Source organism: Prunus persica, chromosome G3, assembly GCF_000346465.2.
Source record: "Prunus persica cultivar Lovell chromosome G3, Prunus_persica_NCBIv2, whole genome shotgun sequence".
Lineage (NCBI taxonomy): Eukaryota > Viridiplantae > Streptophyta > Magnoliopsida > Rosales > Rosaceae > Prunus > Prunus persica.
In genome coordinates, this window is record NC_034011.1 from 748,221 (window position 1) to 765,954 (window position 17,734).

General features: G+C 37.1%; 3 protein-coding genes across 4 annotated transcripts; 1 reads left to right on the plus strand and 2 right to left on the minus strand.

Moving 5' to 3' along the window:
• LOC18788051 (cysteine-rich receptor-like protein kinase 2) lies at nucleotides 1-5,261 on the plus strand. The gene is made up of 8 exons (XM_020560153.1): nucleotides 1-763; nucleotides 1,936-2,342; nucleotides 2,604-2,729; nucleotides 2,889-3,016; nucleotides 3,229-3,442; nucleotides 3,561-3,792; nucleotides 3,998-4,148; nucleotides 4,261-5,261. Exons 1-8 carry the CDS (start codon nucleotides 345-347, stop codon nucleotides 4,573-4,575), a joined length of 1,992 nt encoding a protein of 663 aa, XP_020415742.1. The 5' UTR covers nucleotides 1-344; the 3' UTR covers nucleotides 4,576-5,261.
• On the minus strand, nucleotides 5,056-7,207 carry LOC109948158 (protein DJ-1 homolog D-like). Its single transcript, XM_020560154.1, has 4 exons — nucleotides 6,899-7,207; nucleotides 6,235-6,675; nucleotides 5,749-6,111; nucleotides 5,056-5,509 (listed from the first exon to the last, which is right to left on the minus strand). The coding sequence occupies exons 1-4, from the start codon at nucleotides 7,091-7,093 to the stop codon at nucleotides 5,321-5,323; spliced, it is 1,188 nt and encodes a 395-aa protein (XP_020415743.1). The 5' UTR covers nucleotides 7,094-7,207; the 3' UTR covers nucleotides 5,056-5,320.
• LOC109948159 (protein DJ-1 homolog D-like) lies at nucleotides 10,072-12,255 on the minus strand. Of its 2 annotated transcripts, XM_020560160.1 has the most exons (4): nucleotides 11,991-12,255; nucleotides 11,436-11,876; nucleotides 10,829-11,191; nucleotides 10,075-10,441 (listed from the first exon to the last, which is right to left on the minus strand). In XM_020560160.1, exons 1-4 carry the CDS (start codon nucleotides 12,183-12,185, stop codon nucleotides 10,289-10,291), a joined length of 1,152 nt encoding a protein of 383 aa, XP_020415749.1. In that variant the 5' UTR covers nucleotides 12,186-12,255; the 3' UTR covers nucleotides 10,075-10,288. The 2 variants fall into 2 exon arrangements, with proteins under 2 accessions (XP_020415748.1, XP_020415749.1); XM_020560159.1 differs by having other exon boundaries at nucleotides 10,072-10,441; nucleotides 11,436-12,255.

Consider the following 17,734-nt stretch of genomic DNA (forward strand, 5'->3'; position numbering starts at 1 on the left):
TTTTGTTGAAAGTTTGTTATTTTCTTGTTATTTTGCTTATAAAATTACAATGTAAATTACTTTGGTTTAAATAGAAGTTTGTGTTCAATCTTCATGTTTCTTGATATTTAAATTTTTAGTTTTAATTTTTCTTTTACCTCACACTCCCAAAAAATAAATAAAATAATTGGGGTGTGACATATATATATATATAGGCGAGGCTATGTAAATATAATGCATTGCGTCATGGATGATGTTGTCTTTTAACATGTCTTGCCTCCATTGGCCGCAACATATTATATATAAGCTCACCTCCCGGTCTTCATATATAATGTGTGTGTTAATTAGCAACTACCTTGTCCTTAATGGTAGGTCAAGCTACGCAGGCACTGAAGATGAAGCAAGGATATCTGGGTATGGTATTGCCAATAACAATTACATCAATATGGTGGTGGAGTTGTCTGATCAGAGGCGTTGATGCAAGCCCACAGATCAATCTACTAAACAAGGGCTGCAGCCAATACAATGCCACAAACTTGCCTGACTTCTATACTAATCTCAATGCCACTTTCTCAGACCTCAAAACACAGCTCAACAAAAACAGCACCCACTTTGCCACGGCACAGCAGGCCAGGGGTTCGGATCCCGTCTACGCCATGGTGCAGTGCAGGAACTACCTCTCCGCGGCTGACTGCGCTGCTTGCTTCGCTGCCGCGGTGTCCCAAATTCGCAACTGCTCCGCTGCCAACGGTGCCCGTGTCATCTACGACGGTTGCTTCCTCAGGTACACCCTGGTCTCTACTACTCTTCCATGATTTAGTTTTGTATATTTATTTGTTTTCTAAACTAAATGACAACTAGATACACCCACTTGCTGGAAACAAAACACAAATGCATTAATATCTATCACGTCTTGCTATTTCTCATTCAAATTCAATTATTTCTCATTCTAATAATTGCTTAACTAAATGACATTCGTGCCCTTATTATTTTCCAAAGTTTCCATCTGCTCCACATAATAATGCCTTACCCTTTCTAGAATATTGAACTAAAAATCTATGGCTCCTCACCCTAATTGGCAGTCGGTGTCATAATTCAGAAAGTACAGAATTAGAAGAAGTCAAATATACTTGGAACATATTGCATCCTTCCTAGGGTCGTCGACGTTGTCGTGGCAGCCTAGCATCTTTCCAAGTTGCTGCCAGCCACATTTTTTATGTACAGAGACACAATATCACCAATAGAGCTAGATATTAGTGGGATTGGCCTAATCAGTAAACGGGTATGGTGATCGTTGACCAAAAACAAGTTCAATCATAACTTCATTGAATCAACACTAAGTAGTAGCTACAAAATTTGATAATTGACTTCAAAGTCGTTAACAAAAATAATAGGGACATGTTCTAACATTAATTCTCACATGATGATGTGGGTCTTATGAAATTATAAGATTATGATGGAAACTATATGTAAGAAAATTCGGAAATTAATTTACGAGGGATAGTTTTTAGTCATCAACTTTTTATAAATAGTCTTCCATCCTCCAAGACAACAATATTCATGTTACGCCTTAATTGCACATGAAATGTAGCCATTTTGCTAGTCTAGTCTAGCCTAGTCTAATCCTCCCTAACAAACGAGGCCTAAGGTTATGAATTAATGATCCTTTAAAAAATGTAAATAATATTACTGGAGAAATAATTTCGATAGCTTAGTCAAAGTTGCCGTCGATGATTATTGTCGATGAAGATTGATCAACAAATTAAGATACGGCAACCTATAGACACATAGAAAACGCTGACAATAGAAACCAAACGTACTGCCAAAGTTAGTCACTTATTTCTTTCTTTTTTAAACGATAATCCAATAAGAAAAATTTGGCAGTGGAAGAAAAATAAACATAGCGTGTTGCTAAAGTTAGTCACATCGTTGTTAACTTTTGTCTGGTTGGTTTAGGTACGAGAGCGCTGGGTTCTTTGACCAGACTTCCCTTCCTGGTAATGTAGGGCTTTGTAGCAATAAAACTGCATCACAAGCTACCGCATTTAGTGCAGCTGCTGGAAAATTGCTAGTGGATCTCCAACTTGCAACTCCCAAGATCAACGGTTTCTTTGCAGCAACTAAGAATGAAGTTGTTAGTAGTGGTAGTGGAAATGAAACAGTCTATGGTGTGGCACAATGTGCTGAGACAATCAGCAAGACTGGTTGCCAAGATTGCTTGAATGTGGCATACGCCAACCTTCAAAGCTGCCCGCCTGATACGGATGGCAGGGCCGTCGATGCCGGGTGTTTCTTGAGGTACTCTAGTACTTCTTTCTTCCCTGACAACCAGACTACGAACATAGTGTCCTTCTTAAAAACCGGTAAGAATAAACTTTTATCATGTAGTCATTAAATTTGTTCATTAAATAATGTGTCATCGTTACATGTAAACTTTTTAGAAATATATAAGCTAGCTAGGCTTTACGTGAATCCGAATTTAGATACATGAAGTATTGTTATCTACTACATCATTTGGTGAACAAATTTGATGGTCCTAACAATTTTATGCGTACGAGTAAAGTACTTTGTCTTTAATTTGGAAGTACCCGAAAGCATAATGTTTTTCATATATTATCTGGCAGGAGGCAATTCAAGAAAGAAAGCCATCATTATTGGAGTCGTAGTTGGAGGTGTAGGTCTTCTTATTCTCATTGTTGGAGTTTTACTCTATTTTAAACTTTCAAGAAAGCCCGAGGCTGCTCGTAGAGGTATTCTTCTGCCACAACCACAGAATTCGAAGTTGCATTTCCTCTTACATATATACTATTATTCAATTAGCTCCTGCTCTAACCATGTTTACGTATATATATAAACATAAAAAAATTGCTCGTACATGTCTTCAATTGTTTAAATTTACTCATTTTTAGGTGATATTTTGGGTGCAACCGAGTTGCAAGGACCAATGAATTACAAATATAAAGATTTGAAGTCAGCAACCAAAAACTTCAGTGAAGAAAACAAACTTGGAGAAGGAGGATTTGGGGACGTCTATAAGGTAAATTATATGCTAATTAAAGAGCTCTAAGATAATTTAGTTCAGTTCAGTTCAGTACGGTCGAATATGGTGTACTCCTTTTTGACATGCATAAAGTTTTGAAAAAAATGGGAAAGTTGCATTGTCAAGCTTTTGATTATCCATGGGCATATTTCATTTTATTGCTCAAAATATAATCCCTAATGTTCATTTACAACTACATGATTGGACAGGGTACTCTAAACAACGGAAAAATAGTTGCAGTTAAAAAACTAGCAATTCTCCAATCCGACAGGGCAAAGGCAAATTTCATAAACGAAGTGAAGCTGATAAGTAACGTTCATCACCGGAATCTCATTCGTCTTCTTGGATGTTGTAGCAAAGGACCAGAGTTACTTCTCATATATGAATACATGGCAAACAACAGCCTCGACAGATTCATATTTGGTAATTTTAGGCTTCTTTGTTCAGCTATACCTCTAAATGTATGCTTACATATACATTTTATTGTTTTATTTGTTCATCTAAAGATCTGTTTTTTTTCTTCTTCTTCCATGGGAAATAGGTCCAAAAAGAGGCTCTCTCAACTGGAAACAGCTAAATGACATAATCCTGGGTACAGCTAGGGGTCTTGCCTATTTACATGAGGAGTTTCATGTATGCATCATACATAGAGATATAAAAACCAGCAATATTCTTTTGGATGATAGTTTCCAGCCAAAAATTGCAGATTTTGGGCTGGCAAGGCTTCTACCAGATGATCAGACTCATCTTAGTACCAGATTTGCTGGAACATTGTAAGTTAAAGTACTTCAATTCCCACAGGCATCAACCGCTGCTGGAGATCTATATGATCATTACTCTTGTACAATGTTTATACCGATCTTTTGTTTTGACCTACTTGCGGTTCTATTCGCACTCAAAAAGTGATATGAATCTACTATATACATGGCCGGTACACTAGGGTGACTCCACTAATTTGATCTTGTGTGACACTGACAGGGGATACACAGCACCTGAATATGCAATTCATGGACAATTGTCAGAAAAGGTGGATACATATAGTTATGGTGTGGTTGTCCTTGAAATCATAAGTGGCCAAAAGAGCAGTGAAATCAAATCTGATGCTATGGGTGAATTTCTACTTGAAAAGGTAACTTCCAAACTCTATATATAATTCTTCCCTGAGATTTCTATTCTGCTTAATTACTTTAGAATTGTGACATGTTTTATTTTATTTTATTTCTTTTCACATTAATGATTAGGCATGGAAACTGTATGAGAATGGCAAGCACGTGGAGCTGGTGGATCCAAATTTGGATCCAAATGAATACAAACCAGAAGATGTAAAGAAGATTATAGAAATTGCTCTGATGTGCACTCAACCATCAGCTGCTCAAAGGCCTACAATGTCTGAAGTTATAGTTCTACTTAAAAGCACTAGCTCCTTGGAGAATAGGGCGCTCACTAGGCCTGTTTTTGTTGATTCTGATAAGAGAGTGAAGGGAGACACATCAACCTCTACTGCTTCCTCCACATCCAACGCCACCGTATCGGTTTCTCAAGTTTCAGGTCGCTAAGTGCTTAATTAAAGAAGTATATTTCAACTCTTGTACTTAAAATTTGGAAGTTTCCTTTCAATGTTTAGTTTCAAAGCAAAGACCTTTTTTTTTTATGTCTACTAGGATTGTTAACAACAGTGATTTCACACTCCTTTTTCTTTGTTTGAATTCCTCTTGGTTTTTCATGTAAAGCACAAATGCTAGTTGTATGCCCCAGAGCCAAACATTTGATGTACTTAAATCTTTAGTATTCAATAATACTGCATAACTGTTGGTATTTACATGAATGGTTCATAAAATTGAAGTGGAGAAGAAACTATCTTAAGAGTTGAGAATGAGTTTGGGTGGCTTGAGTGAAAAAACTTTATCCATCAACACAAGGAGATGGTGAAGGCATCTTATTATGGTGGGATCATTTGCATCCTCCGGAGCCTTTTTTTTTTTTTTCGAAATACGGCCAGATTTTAATCATTAAACTAAGAATGTAAACGCTAGATCTGAAAGCAGATTCAAGGATTTCCATAAAAAGCATAATCAACATTACGTAGTTACAAACATACAAGATCCATCCACAATTGTTATATATACAGCAGAATCAGAGCATCATTGTTCCCTCACAGATACACACATCACCTTAACATATGCTTTTATTCTTTTATTGAATTACACGGAGTTTCTGACTATGTTTCTTTTTCTTTTATTCTCTTATTTGTTTATGGAATTACATATATTACTTTGAAGCAGCAGACCCGGTAAAGGGTGCCTAGAATGACACTTGAATATCAAGCAATGTCATCAACTGAGAAATAAGCTCTGGTTGGCCATGCCACGCTGCTGCGGTAACCAGATTTCCATCAGTGACACAACGATCTATTGGATCCGCTTCCACAAATGTCCCCCCTGACGAAACCACACGAGCCTTAATCCCTGGGTATCCAGTACATTTCTTCCCCTGAAATATAGCCAATTGAACCAATTATATGACATGATAAAAAGTGCCTAATCGGTTAATAAGTACATTAACCACTAATCAAAAGAAACAGAAAAAAATATCATCTCCTTTGCGATTTTAAAGAGCACTCACCTCCCTCTTCCCCATAGTTATTTACAATTGAGAGGTTAATAGGTCACAACAGATCAGCTCAACAGAACCAAAATACAAAGCACTACCACTATGTTTTTTTCTTATACCTGCAGAACACCAGCAGCAACTAAAATTTCCAGGCCATGGCAGATGGATGCAACTGGTTTCCTGGCTTCCATAAATTGTTTCACTAGTACAATAACATCCTCCTTTAGTGCCAAAAACTCTGGAGCTTTACCTCCAGGGAGTACAAGAGCGTCATAACTTGAGGCATCTATGGATTCAAAGTCAGCTGTTAAAACAAAATTATGTCCCCGGATCTCACTGTAGGTTTGGCCCCCTTCAAGATCACGGATAGCAGTTGGGCAGGTATCACCGGCTTTCTTCTTGGGGCAAACCACATCAACATGGCATCCTAGAACTTTGAGGGTCTGATAAGGCACAGTTACCTCATAATCTTCCGCGTAGTTCTACAAATATTGGGAAGGGGAGCAATTAAATGATGATGATTAGTAACTAACAGTTTAATCATTGGCTATATTTTGTCCCATATTTGTCATTGCAATATAAAAGAAACAGAAAAGAAAGCTTACTCCAATGATGATGAGGACCCTTCTCTCTGAAGCACATATGTTGCCTCCTAGTGCCTTGAGAAAAAGCCCAATGAACTCAGGATTGCCATAATATGTGACCCCAGTAGTTAAATTATCATCAGCAACACACACTGACAATGTATCGGGTTCTACCCAGTGAGCACCAGCAGCAACCAATCCAGGTTTCATAGTTGAAACCGCGGTGCATTTGCGACCTTTAACAGCGCCTGCAGGTGCTAAGACCAACAGCCCATGGCAAATAGCAGCAATTGGCTTTCTGGAGTCAGAAAATTTTCTCGCCAATTCTACAACGGATGCCTTCATAGCAAGATGTTCAGGAGATCGTCCTCCTGGTATAACTAGACCATCATATTTGTCAAATTCGATGTCATCAAATGTTGCATTCAGTGTGAAATTGTGACCACGAGATTCTTTATTAGCCTGTAACCAAAAAGGTACACGAAAGAAAACCAAACACAACACACACATTAAAACAAGAGTAATGGTTAGGGGAATTCAAGCTTCTTTGTCTTGCTTGTCTCTCAAACTCAAACTCATCAGAGGTTGTTTTCCAACAACTGTGTTCAATATTAAATATATAAAACATATTCCTCTTGTTTACAAATAAAAAAGAACAGGAAAGACAGGAAAGACAGAGTTTGACCTGGTCAGTGGACTCTACTTGAATGGTTATGGCAGTGGCGCAGATATCACCAGCTTTCTTGACAGGAGAAACTGCATCAACAGAGACTCCAAATGCCTGCAGTGCTTGAAATGGGACCATTGCCTCGTAATCTTCCATGTAGTCCCCGCACAGTAACAACACCCTCCTCTGCACCTCGCCTTTCGGATTCCCCATTTCTTTTCTTATTTCCTTCTTTAGTTTCTTTCTTCTTTTTCACACAGAGAGAGTTTTCAGAGAGATTTTTCAGAGAGAAAGAGAGAGGGAGAGAGTCTGAATACAAGAAGGTAGGTTATAGCTTGAGCTGCTCCGCTTTGCTTACTTAAATACTCACAAAAGCGTTTTTGGAGGTTTGTGGAGTCAGCTCGATACGGTCGCTCGCAATTTGAGCAACACATCGCAGTCAGTTATCGTGGCATCTCTCTATTCGCCGCTTCTTTTCAGTTCGGATAACTATTCTATTAGTTTCGAGCCTATCACCGTCTCCATGTTTGATACGTTTTTTTGTTGTCTTCTTTACCGACCAAGTGAGTCTAAATTATTGAAACTTGAGTTTGTTCTCTTCACGGACCAAGTGGGTCTAAATTATTGGAGGAAGATTGAAACTTGAGTTTGTTCTCTTCACGGACCAAGTGAGTCTAAATTATTGGAGGATGATTAAAACTTGCAAAGAGGCGGATTTATTCTCTTATTGTGAATACAAATAATGGTCTAAATTATTAGGGAAGTATTCTAACTTGAGTGCAAAGAGCACAAATTTAAGTGCAAAGGAGTGGACTCACTGTCTTATTACGAGTGCAAATGATAATCTAAATTATTAGAGAAATATTTAAATTATATAGTGCAAAGAAGCGTACTCACTGTCTTATTGTGAATATTCAAATATTCGAGCTCAATGCTTCCTTTTCGATTGAAAAAAAGAAGAAGCTCAATGCTTCCAAGCCTATACTATAGAAAAGCTCTTTAGAGTCGTCATCTTCTTCTTCTTGCCTTCATTGTAGCACGTGTGTGGCCCAATAGAAAAGCTCAATGCTTCCAAGCAGGACCGGTCTTGAGATTTTGAAGGCCCTGTGCAAAACCTTAAATTGGGGCCTCACATAAGCTAACACAAACTTACACCATTATGTAATGCCATACAATAAATTTTTTTTTTTTTTCAAGTGATCAAAGTACCCCTACTCCCAAGGAAAAAATTGAAATTTCACAAAAGAATTAAATTGGATTAAATTGATTACATTGAGTCAGAGATGTTACACCTTTTGAATAATCACCATGATTGTGACGATGAGTCTTTGTCATCATAGGTCATACTCAGATATTAAATATTTTTTAACACCTAATTTATTTTGTATCAATATTCCAAGAACATCATTAATTCGATGCAATTATTTTGGTTGACTTAGTTGGATGCATTATTTTTGCGAAATTGAATATCTTAGCATAATTATTGACTAATTCATTGTGATCGGGTATTTATTATTTCCGTTTGTGGTTGTGAAAGTAGATGGGATATTGAATGTTGGTGTTGACATCGAACAAGCCTTTAACACAAGCAGATTTTGAAGTCGAGTCCTGAATAGAAGTTGAGGCCCTACAAACCAACACAACTAGAAACGTCTTTGTGTCAACAATTTGCTCACTCTGTATATATATAACATTTGTTATACATATAGAGTGCTGCTATTTCCACCCACTTGTCCTATTTTCTCACCCACTATGTAAATTTGAAAAATTAAAATCCTACTTTTCCACCCAACATTATTCCTAAAAAACCCTTTAATTATTAATTCGACCAAACACCATCAACTCCAAGTTAAAAACATAAAAATTTTAATCCAAAAAAAAAAAAAACATTTTTCATCTTCTTCATGTGTTTTCAACATCACGACCTTACCCTACCATATTAATATTCTCATAAACCCCTTAGCAGTACTGGTGGCTTCACGACCACGACACCACCACCACAACAACATACAACCAACAAGACTACAATGGATTTTTAATTGAAGTGATGTTATATGGAATAAGGACCCGTATGTGGGTTAATCAGACTAAAAAATCTTTAAAATGGAATAAAATTATAGGACAATTTGGCCTCTATTATCAACACCTACCAACCCTGACACAATATTAAAGGTGGAGTTGAGAATTTGATTTGAATTTTTTTTTAAAAACTTTTCAAATGATTGAGATGGGTAGATCAATGCTCGCTGAATTTGTTGAGGCCAGGAAGATGGAAAGAATATGGAGAGTAAAAGAAAAAATTTATTTTCTTTTTAAAATTTGTTTTATTTTTAGGGTTTTAGAAGTCATTTTACATAGGGATAAATTTGTCTTTAAATTTTTTAAAATAAGGTGGGTGGAAAAATATGAGGTGGGTGAAAATAGCTGTACTCTACATATATTATACACATGAAAAAAAATTGGGGCCCCTAAAAAATTAAGGGCCCTGTGCCGTGGCACCACTTGCACACCCTCAGGACCACCCCTGCTTCTAAGCTAATGTCCCTATACTATATTAAAGCTCTTTAGAGTCCTCATCTTCCTCTTGCCTTCATTGTAGCACGTGTGTGGCCCAATAGAAAAGCTAATGTCCCTATACTATAAGGACCATGCGGATAAATAAATGTAATGTTTATCTCTGACAGGTCATGCTTTTTGAGCCGTGATATTTTTGGAATAGCGTTCGCGTGCATTTTACCTGGACTGCCATGTTGATTTTCACCAGAGCAGCAAAGCTGCTTGCTTTGTGTTATGAGGTCTGGTTTTGTTAACAAACTATATTGCTTGACCTAGAAGAAAATGCAATATCATGTGGATCCTCATTTCGCAGTTGCATGAGGATGGTTGTGAAAATACAAGAGCTAATTCTGGACAACATGATATTTGTGGGAGCGATTTCTTCCCACGAGAATATTCAATTGAAAGATTTCTCTTTCATCTTCGCCGCCCCTTTCTCATTGCAAAATAGATCGAAACAAGAGGACCACACTCGTGAGGTGTTGGCCAAAAGCCCTCAGATGCCTAAGTTAGTTCAATTGATTCGTAGAGAAAACAATAGCTAAATAGGGTACGGAGATATATATATATGTAAGGTGAAAACCGGATGGCCGGAGCCGTGAGTGGTGGTCGGAGCCTTGTGTAAAAGGAAGAGAGAGTATGGCGGCTAAGGTTTGTGAGGGATAATTTCTGCAGAGTTTCAGTAAGAATTTAGACGTACCTAAACCCTTGTACGTAGCCATTTATTTACAGGGGCCTCAGAGGCTAGGGTTTTAGAGGAATAATTCCGCATATGGAAATGAATTATTCCTCCCTGATTTGGCGAGATTGGCTTAATTAGGGATTTGAATGTAGGAATCAAATCAATCCCAATTAAATTAGCAACTCTGGTTGGCCATGCCACGCTGCTGCGGTAACCAGATTTACATCAGTGACACAACGATCTATTGGATTCGCTTCCGCAAACGTCCCCCCTGACACAACCACATGAGCCTTAATCCCTGGGTATCCAGTAAATTTCTTCCCCTGAAATATAGCCAATTAAACCAATTATGTCATGTTAAAAAGTGCCTAATCAAGAAATAAGTACATTAACCACTAATCAAAAGAAACAGAAAAAATATTATCTCGTTTGCGATTTTAAAGAGTACTCACCTCCTTCTTCCCAATAGTTATTTACAATTGAGAGGTTAATAGGTCACAACAGATCAGCTCAACAGAACCGAAATACAAAGCACTAGATGTAACCTTTTTTACTTCCTTTTCAAGTTCAATCGATAAAGTATTTCAATCTGTTTTACTTTATCTTTAATAAGTAGCATTAAAACTGGAAGCATTATATTAATGTTTTAGTGACAAACGTTTAACCACTAAAATGCAGGTAGGATATATGTTTTTTCTTTAAGACCATACCTGCAGAACACCAGCAGCAACTAAAATTTCCAGGCCATGGCAGATGGATGCAATTGGTTTCCTGGCTTCCATAAATTGTTTCGCTAGTACAATAACATCCTCATTTAGTGACAAAACCTCTGGATCTTTTCCTCCAGGGAGTACAAGAGCGTCGTAACTTGAGGCATCTACGGATTCAAAGTCAGCTGTTAAAACAAAATTTTGTCCCTGCGTTTCACTGCAGGTTTGGGCCCCTTCAAGATCACGGATAGCAGTTGGGCAGGTATCACCGGCTTTCTTCTTGGGGCAAACCACATCAACATGGCATCCTAGAACTTTAAGGGTCTGATAAGGCACAGTTACCTCATAATCTTCCACGTAGTCCTACAAATATTACAAATATTGGGGAGGGGAGCAATTAAATGATAATGATTAGTATCTAACAGTTTGATCATTGGCTAGAAGCCTAAAACCATGAACTTGTCGTGGCGAAACTGGTAAAGCCGACTCGGGCTTTCTCCCCTTTCTCTTTTAATAATATTAAGGTTGGTTGTCACTTGAACTTGAGCATACTATTTTGTCCTATATATGTCATTGCAATATTAAAGAAAAAGAAAAGAAACCTTACTCCACAGATGATGAGGACCCTTCTCCCAGAACCAGATATGTTGCCTCCTAGTGCCTTGAGAAAAAGCCTAATGAACTCAGGATTGCCATAATACGTGACCCCAGTAACTATATTATCATCAACAACGCCCACTGACAATGTATCGGGTTCTACCCAGTGAGCACCAGCAGCAACCAATCCAGGTTTCACAGTTGGAAACGCTGTGCACTTGCGACCTTTAACAGCGCCTGCAGCTGCTAAGACCAACTGCCCATGGCAAATAGCAGCAATTGGCTTTCTGGAGTCAGAAAATTTTCTCACCAATTCTACAACCGATGCATTCATAGCAAGATGTTCAGGAGATCGTCCTCCTGGTATAAGTAGACCATCATATTCGTCAAATTCAATCTCATCAAATGTTGCATTCAGTGTGAAATTGTGACCACGAGATTCGGTATAAGCCTGTAACCCAAAAAGGTACGTACGTCCGTACAGAAAACCAAACCAAACACACACATTAAAACAGGAGTAAGGGGATACAAAATAAATAAATGAACAGGAAAGACAGAGTTTGACCCGGTCAGTGGACTCCACTTTAATGGTTATGGCTGTGGCGCAGATATCACCCGCTTTCTTGCCAGGAGAAACTGCATCAACAGAGACTCCAAATGCCTGCAGTGCTTGAAATGGGACCATTGCCTCGTAATCTTCCATGTAGTCCCCGCACAGTAACAACACCCTCCTCTGCTCCTCGCCTTTCGGATTTCCCATTTCTTTTCTTATTTCCTTCTTTAGTTTCTTTCTTGCTTTTTCTTTCTTCTTTCTTCTTTCTTCTTTTTCAGAGAGAGAGATGGTCTAATAAAGGAAGGAAGGCCTGCTTTAAATACTAATACTCACACAAGCGTTTTTGGAGGTTTGTGGAGTCAGCTAGACACGTCGCAGTTAGTTATCGTGGCATCTCTTTCTATTCCTCTCTTCTTTTCAGTTCGGATAACTATTCAATGAGTTTCGAGCCAAGTTTGATATTCTCTGTTGTCTTATAATTATTCGAGGAAGATTCAAACTTGTAATGTTTATCTCTAACAGGCATGGACAATAAATGTAATGTTTATCTCTAACAGGTATGGATAGTTTCGAATAGCGTGCGCGTTGATTGTACCTCGACTGCCATGTTGATTTTCACCAACGCAGCAAAGCTGCTTGCTTGGTGTTATGAGGTCTGGTTTTGTCAACAAACTATATTAATTGACCCAAAAGAAAATGCAATATAATGTGGATCCTCATTTCGCAGTGACAGGATGGTTGTGAAATACAGGCTAACTTTGGGCAACATGATATTCAAAAGAAAATTCAATATCTTGTCGATCCTCATTTTGCAGTTACAGGATGGTTGTGAAAGTATAAGCTAACTCTGGACAACACGATATTCAAAAGAAAATGCAATATCTTGTCGATCCTCATTTCCCAGTTGCAGGATGGTTGTGAAAGTATAAGCTAATTCTAGACAACTGATATTCATTCAGGTAAAACTTCGAGGTGTACGATGAGAGAGAGAGAAACCAAGGGGGCCGATGACTAATAAAGCATAAGTAGTATAATACAAGCTTCATCCACAACCAAACTTGCATGGAACATGGCATATACATATCGAGACCAGAATCATTTGTTCCCTCATATATACAAACGTCACCTTAACATAACACAACATACATGCCTTATTCTTTCATGAATTACATATAGTACATGCAAGCAGCTGACCCAATAAACAGCAAATGATACTCGAATATCAAGCAATGTCATCAACTGAGAAATGAACTCTGGGTTGCCCAGTCCAAATTTCCATCTGTGAAGCAATGATCTATTGGATCAGGTTCCAGCCATGTTGCTCTTGACAAAACCGCATTAAGCTTCACCGCTGGATACGCAGTACATTTCTTTCCCTAAAATGAAGCATACCACCAAAACATTGAAAATACACATAGGAATGAATGATGGAACCCTATCACACCAGAATTGTGGCAAATCTGGTGAAGCCTATTCAGGTTATTTTCACTATATATCTTTCAGAAGTATCTGTAATGGGGCAAATCTCCATCAATTCTCTTCTTTTCACTTTATCTTTATGCCCATTCATGCATGTACATATTATAGGAAGAAGTTTTTGACATATGGCATGTATTGTGTGTCAAATGTATACCGATTCATGAAGACAGGTTCAACAGCACATACACCATTTTGACCTTATTCATTTATTTTTGTTTATTCTGGGTTACTGCAATTTGAATCACATTAAAAAACAAATACTGAACAGTGATATATTCAATATTGATTGGCATCACAACTTCATATTTCTCATTGCACTACGAAGGAAAATAAAAATTACCCCACAGAGAAACAGGATCCTCCTATCTGAACCAGTTATGTTACTTCCTATAGTGCCTTCAAAAAAGACTAATGAACTCAGGAAGGCCTTCATATGTAGCCCCAGTTATTATATTACCATCAACAACACACGCCACCATGGTCACGGGCTCCACCCAATAAGCACCTGCAGGCTGCAGCAACAAGTACAGGTCTGACAGCTGGGAAGGCCGTTATATTTTAAAGGCATCGCGGCGGAGCTATACTCTATAATCAAAATAGAAAATCTAAAACGTATAGCCGTTCGGCTATACTCTATAAATATAACTCCATAAATAGAATATCATAAACATATAGCCGCGCGGCTATATGCGATAAATAGAATATTTCAAACGTATAGCCGATTGGCTGTACCCTAAAATAGAACATTTTAAAAGTATAGCCGATCGGCTGTACTCTATTAGAAGATCTTCAAAAAATACAGAAAACCCAAAAACATTTTAAAACAAAGGGGGACCAGAAAGACATATATAGCATTTGAAGATTTGTAAATTAAACACAGATAAGATTATTTTCACTTAGAGACGAAGGCACTAATGCAATTTTGTTTATTGAATATGGTGTACGCAGTGACGTTGGAGCCAAGAATTTGTTCACGCTGTCTTTTCCCCAGAACTCAAAGCTCAATACAGGTCGGTTCTCTAGCTCATAATGAATGAGCAAAGCACTCTAACAAAACTCCTAACATGTGTTCTTGTTTGAGCTTACTTTAGTCTCGCTGTCCACACAACCTAGAAACTATGACCTACGGATTGCTATTTGTCAATCTAATAGAGTGGCTCTAATCAACAGTAAAACTTAATTCATTTTGTCTATTATTAACGCTACCAACCACTGGCTGATGCAAAAACCTAAACTTGTAAACTTGACAAACTTATTTCCAGTCCCAACATATTCCAAATTTTAGAGGAGGCAGCATAATCCCATATGTGAGAATTGTAAGCACTTCAATCTTTGAGACAAATTTCTTGTTTTGGGTTTACAAATTCAAGTGAAGTAAGCATTCAATCTTCAATCCAATTGAGTGTGCTTGATTACAGAGCATGGAAAGACCAATTGACAGTGCTCAAATGATGTAATGAGGCTAAAGAATAAATTTTTATCATATAATCATTAAATATGTTCACTAAAAGATGTGTCATCGTTATATGTAAAATTTTTAGAAATATATAAACTAGCTAGGATTTACGTGAATTCGAATTTGAATACATGAAATATTATTACCTACTACATCATTTGATGAACAGATTTGATGTTCCTAACAATTCTATGCGTACTAGTAAAGTACTTTGTCTTTAATTTGGAAGTACCCGAAAGCATAATGTTTTTCATATATTATCTGGCAGGAGGCAATTCAAGAAAAAAAGCCATCATTATTGGAGTCGTAGTTGGAGGTGTAGGTCTTTTTATTCTCATTGTTGGAGTTTTTCTCTATTTTAAACTTTCAAGAAAGCCCGAGGCTGCAACAACCACAGAATTCGAAGTTGCACTTCCTCTTGCATATATACTATTACAGTCATGATTTCTTGGATTACAAGTACAAGGGTTTAAGAGATTTGTGATCACTCACCGTTGGATGTAAATTCAACGGTTCACTCACTCTTGCACTTCTTTTAAGAAATTTTTTTGAACCATTGGATTAATATCTAACGGTGGGTGACCACAATCTCTTGGACTCCTGTATTCCAAGAGATCGGATTGTATACTATAAGTCCTGATCTCTTAGACTACAAGAGTACAAGAGATTTGTGGTCACTCACCGTTGGATATAAATTCAACGGTTCACTCATTATTGCACTCCTTTTAAGAAACTTTTTTGAACCATTGGGATTAATATCCAACCGTAAGTGACCACAATCTCTTGGACTCCTGTAGTCCAAGAAATTTGTGGTCACTCACCGTTGGGATGTAAATTCAACGGTTCACTCACTCTTGCACTCCTTTTAAGAAACGTTTTTGAACCATTGGATTAATATCCAACAGTGGGTGACCACAATCTCTTGGACTCCTGTAGTCCAAGAGATCGGGACTGTATACTATTAGTCCTGATCTCTTGGACTACAAGGGTCCAAGAGATTTGTGGTCACTCACCGTTGGATGTAATTCAATTAGCTCATGCTCTAACCATGTATATATATAAACATAAAAAATTTAAAAAAATTTGGTATTAGACATAATTATCTTTACTAATTAGTATTCGAGATAAACAATATTTATGTTTTAGTTTTAATACATAGGAATTGAATTTTGTTTTGGATTTGGACAAAGAGGAGGCCCAGATTCATTAGCCCACCTTATATTAATCACTAATTTTAATTTAAAAACCTGACTCAAATTCATTGGTTTACCTTTTTTTTAAGAGTGCTACTAAACGAACCCTAACATTAACTGAGTACACCCTATGATCTAAGTACACCCTGATATTTTAATTTAAATGTAAAATTAACTAAGCACACCCTATAGAACTACCAAAAATATCTCTGGTACACCATAATATTTGTAGCATTATTTTATAGTTGATTTTTAGCTTGATTTTTTTAATAGTGTTTATAAATCTTTGACTTTTCATATGGATTTATGCTTCTACTAAAATTGTTGACACTTTTTTTGCAATTTCAAGTTCTTGCAATCACCACCTCTTTCGTTAATAATGATTTTTTTATGCATGTTTCAGTTATATACTACTATGCTACTGTGAAATTTATTTGTTCTCAACGAAGTTAAAAACAAGCTAAACAAATAGAGACACTTTCGCAAAAGACACCTCGTTTGTGATAAATTCGTTTTTGTAGTCTAAAACACATTGTTTATTGATGTCGGTGTCTTGCTTAGATACATCTTCTAGATGCTGTAAAAAAAAAAACCTCATATTTGTCATTTTTCGGTACACATGCTTTAGCCTAAACCAAAAAAAAAAATCAAAGTTAATACCTCTTTTGATGACTTCCTCAAAATATATGAAGCATCCATTCCAAAATTTCAAAAGTAACCCAACTTGCAAATCTGCATAAAAACATAAGAGAAAAACAATAAGAAAGGTGCATGAGTGGCAAACGAAAGTCACTGCAAACTTCATCAAATTGGCCCTAGTAGTACTAATTAAGATATTTTTAATCATACACGCTCACAAGCCAGAAAAACTAAGTCCTAAAAGAGGGATGAAGATGCTGCCACCACAATTTTCATTCATGTTGTTAGTGAACTAGGCAAAAGTAATATGCATAAATTCTATTTTTACAGTATATAAGTCAATTCACCATAATATTTTTTTGACAACTTATTGGATTGTCAGGAATTCAATGATCAATCAGGCCTTCACATAATCTCCACCGCTGCACTTCCTTTTGGACCTTGAGAAGAAGCAGATTTGAGCCCAAGTCTTCTTCTGCTTAGCAGGTTGTGCTTTAACTTCTCTTTTCACGACAAGCTCAATCATGTATTGAACAACAGCCTAAGATTATATTTGCTCCAAACCATTCTGACTCGCAGATCACAAAGATGAGAACCAAATAATCTCTTGAGTAGGGTTGAATACGATTAGTAGGGTGTACTTATTAAAATTATATTTGTTTCACAATTTCATATATCATTTTTGGTCATTTTATATTAGAGTAAATCAGTAATTCAATATATGCTTTTGTAGTAGGGTGTACTCAGTTAATTTTAGGGTTCGTTTAGCAGCACTCTTTTTTAATCATATCAGATCTGCTATCATCAATCCAAGATCAAGAGACCGATCTGCGATGCAATTCTCAACCATCTCCCTCCTCTACCCAACCCCCCCCCCCCAACCCCCCAAAAAAAAGGTTTGGGAAAGTCCCAAAAACTAAAAAACAGATTTCTTCAGATACAAAAAAATTTAAAAAAAGAGGAGAGGATATGAAAGACGCAGAAAATCG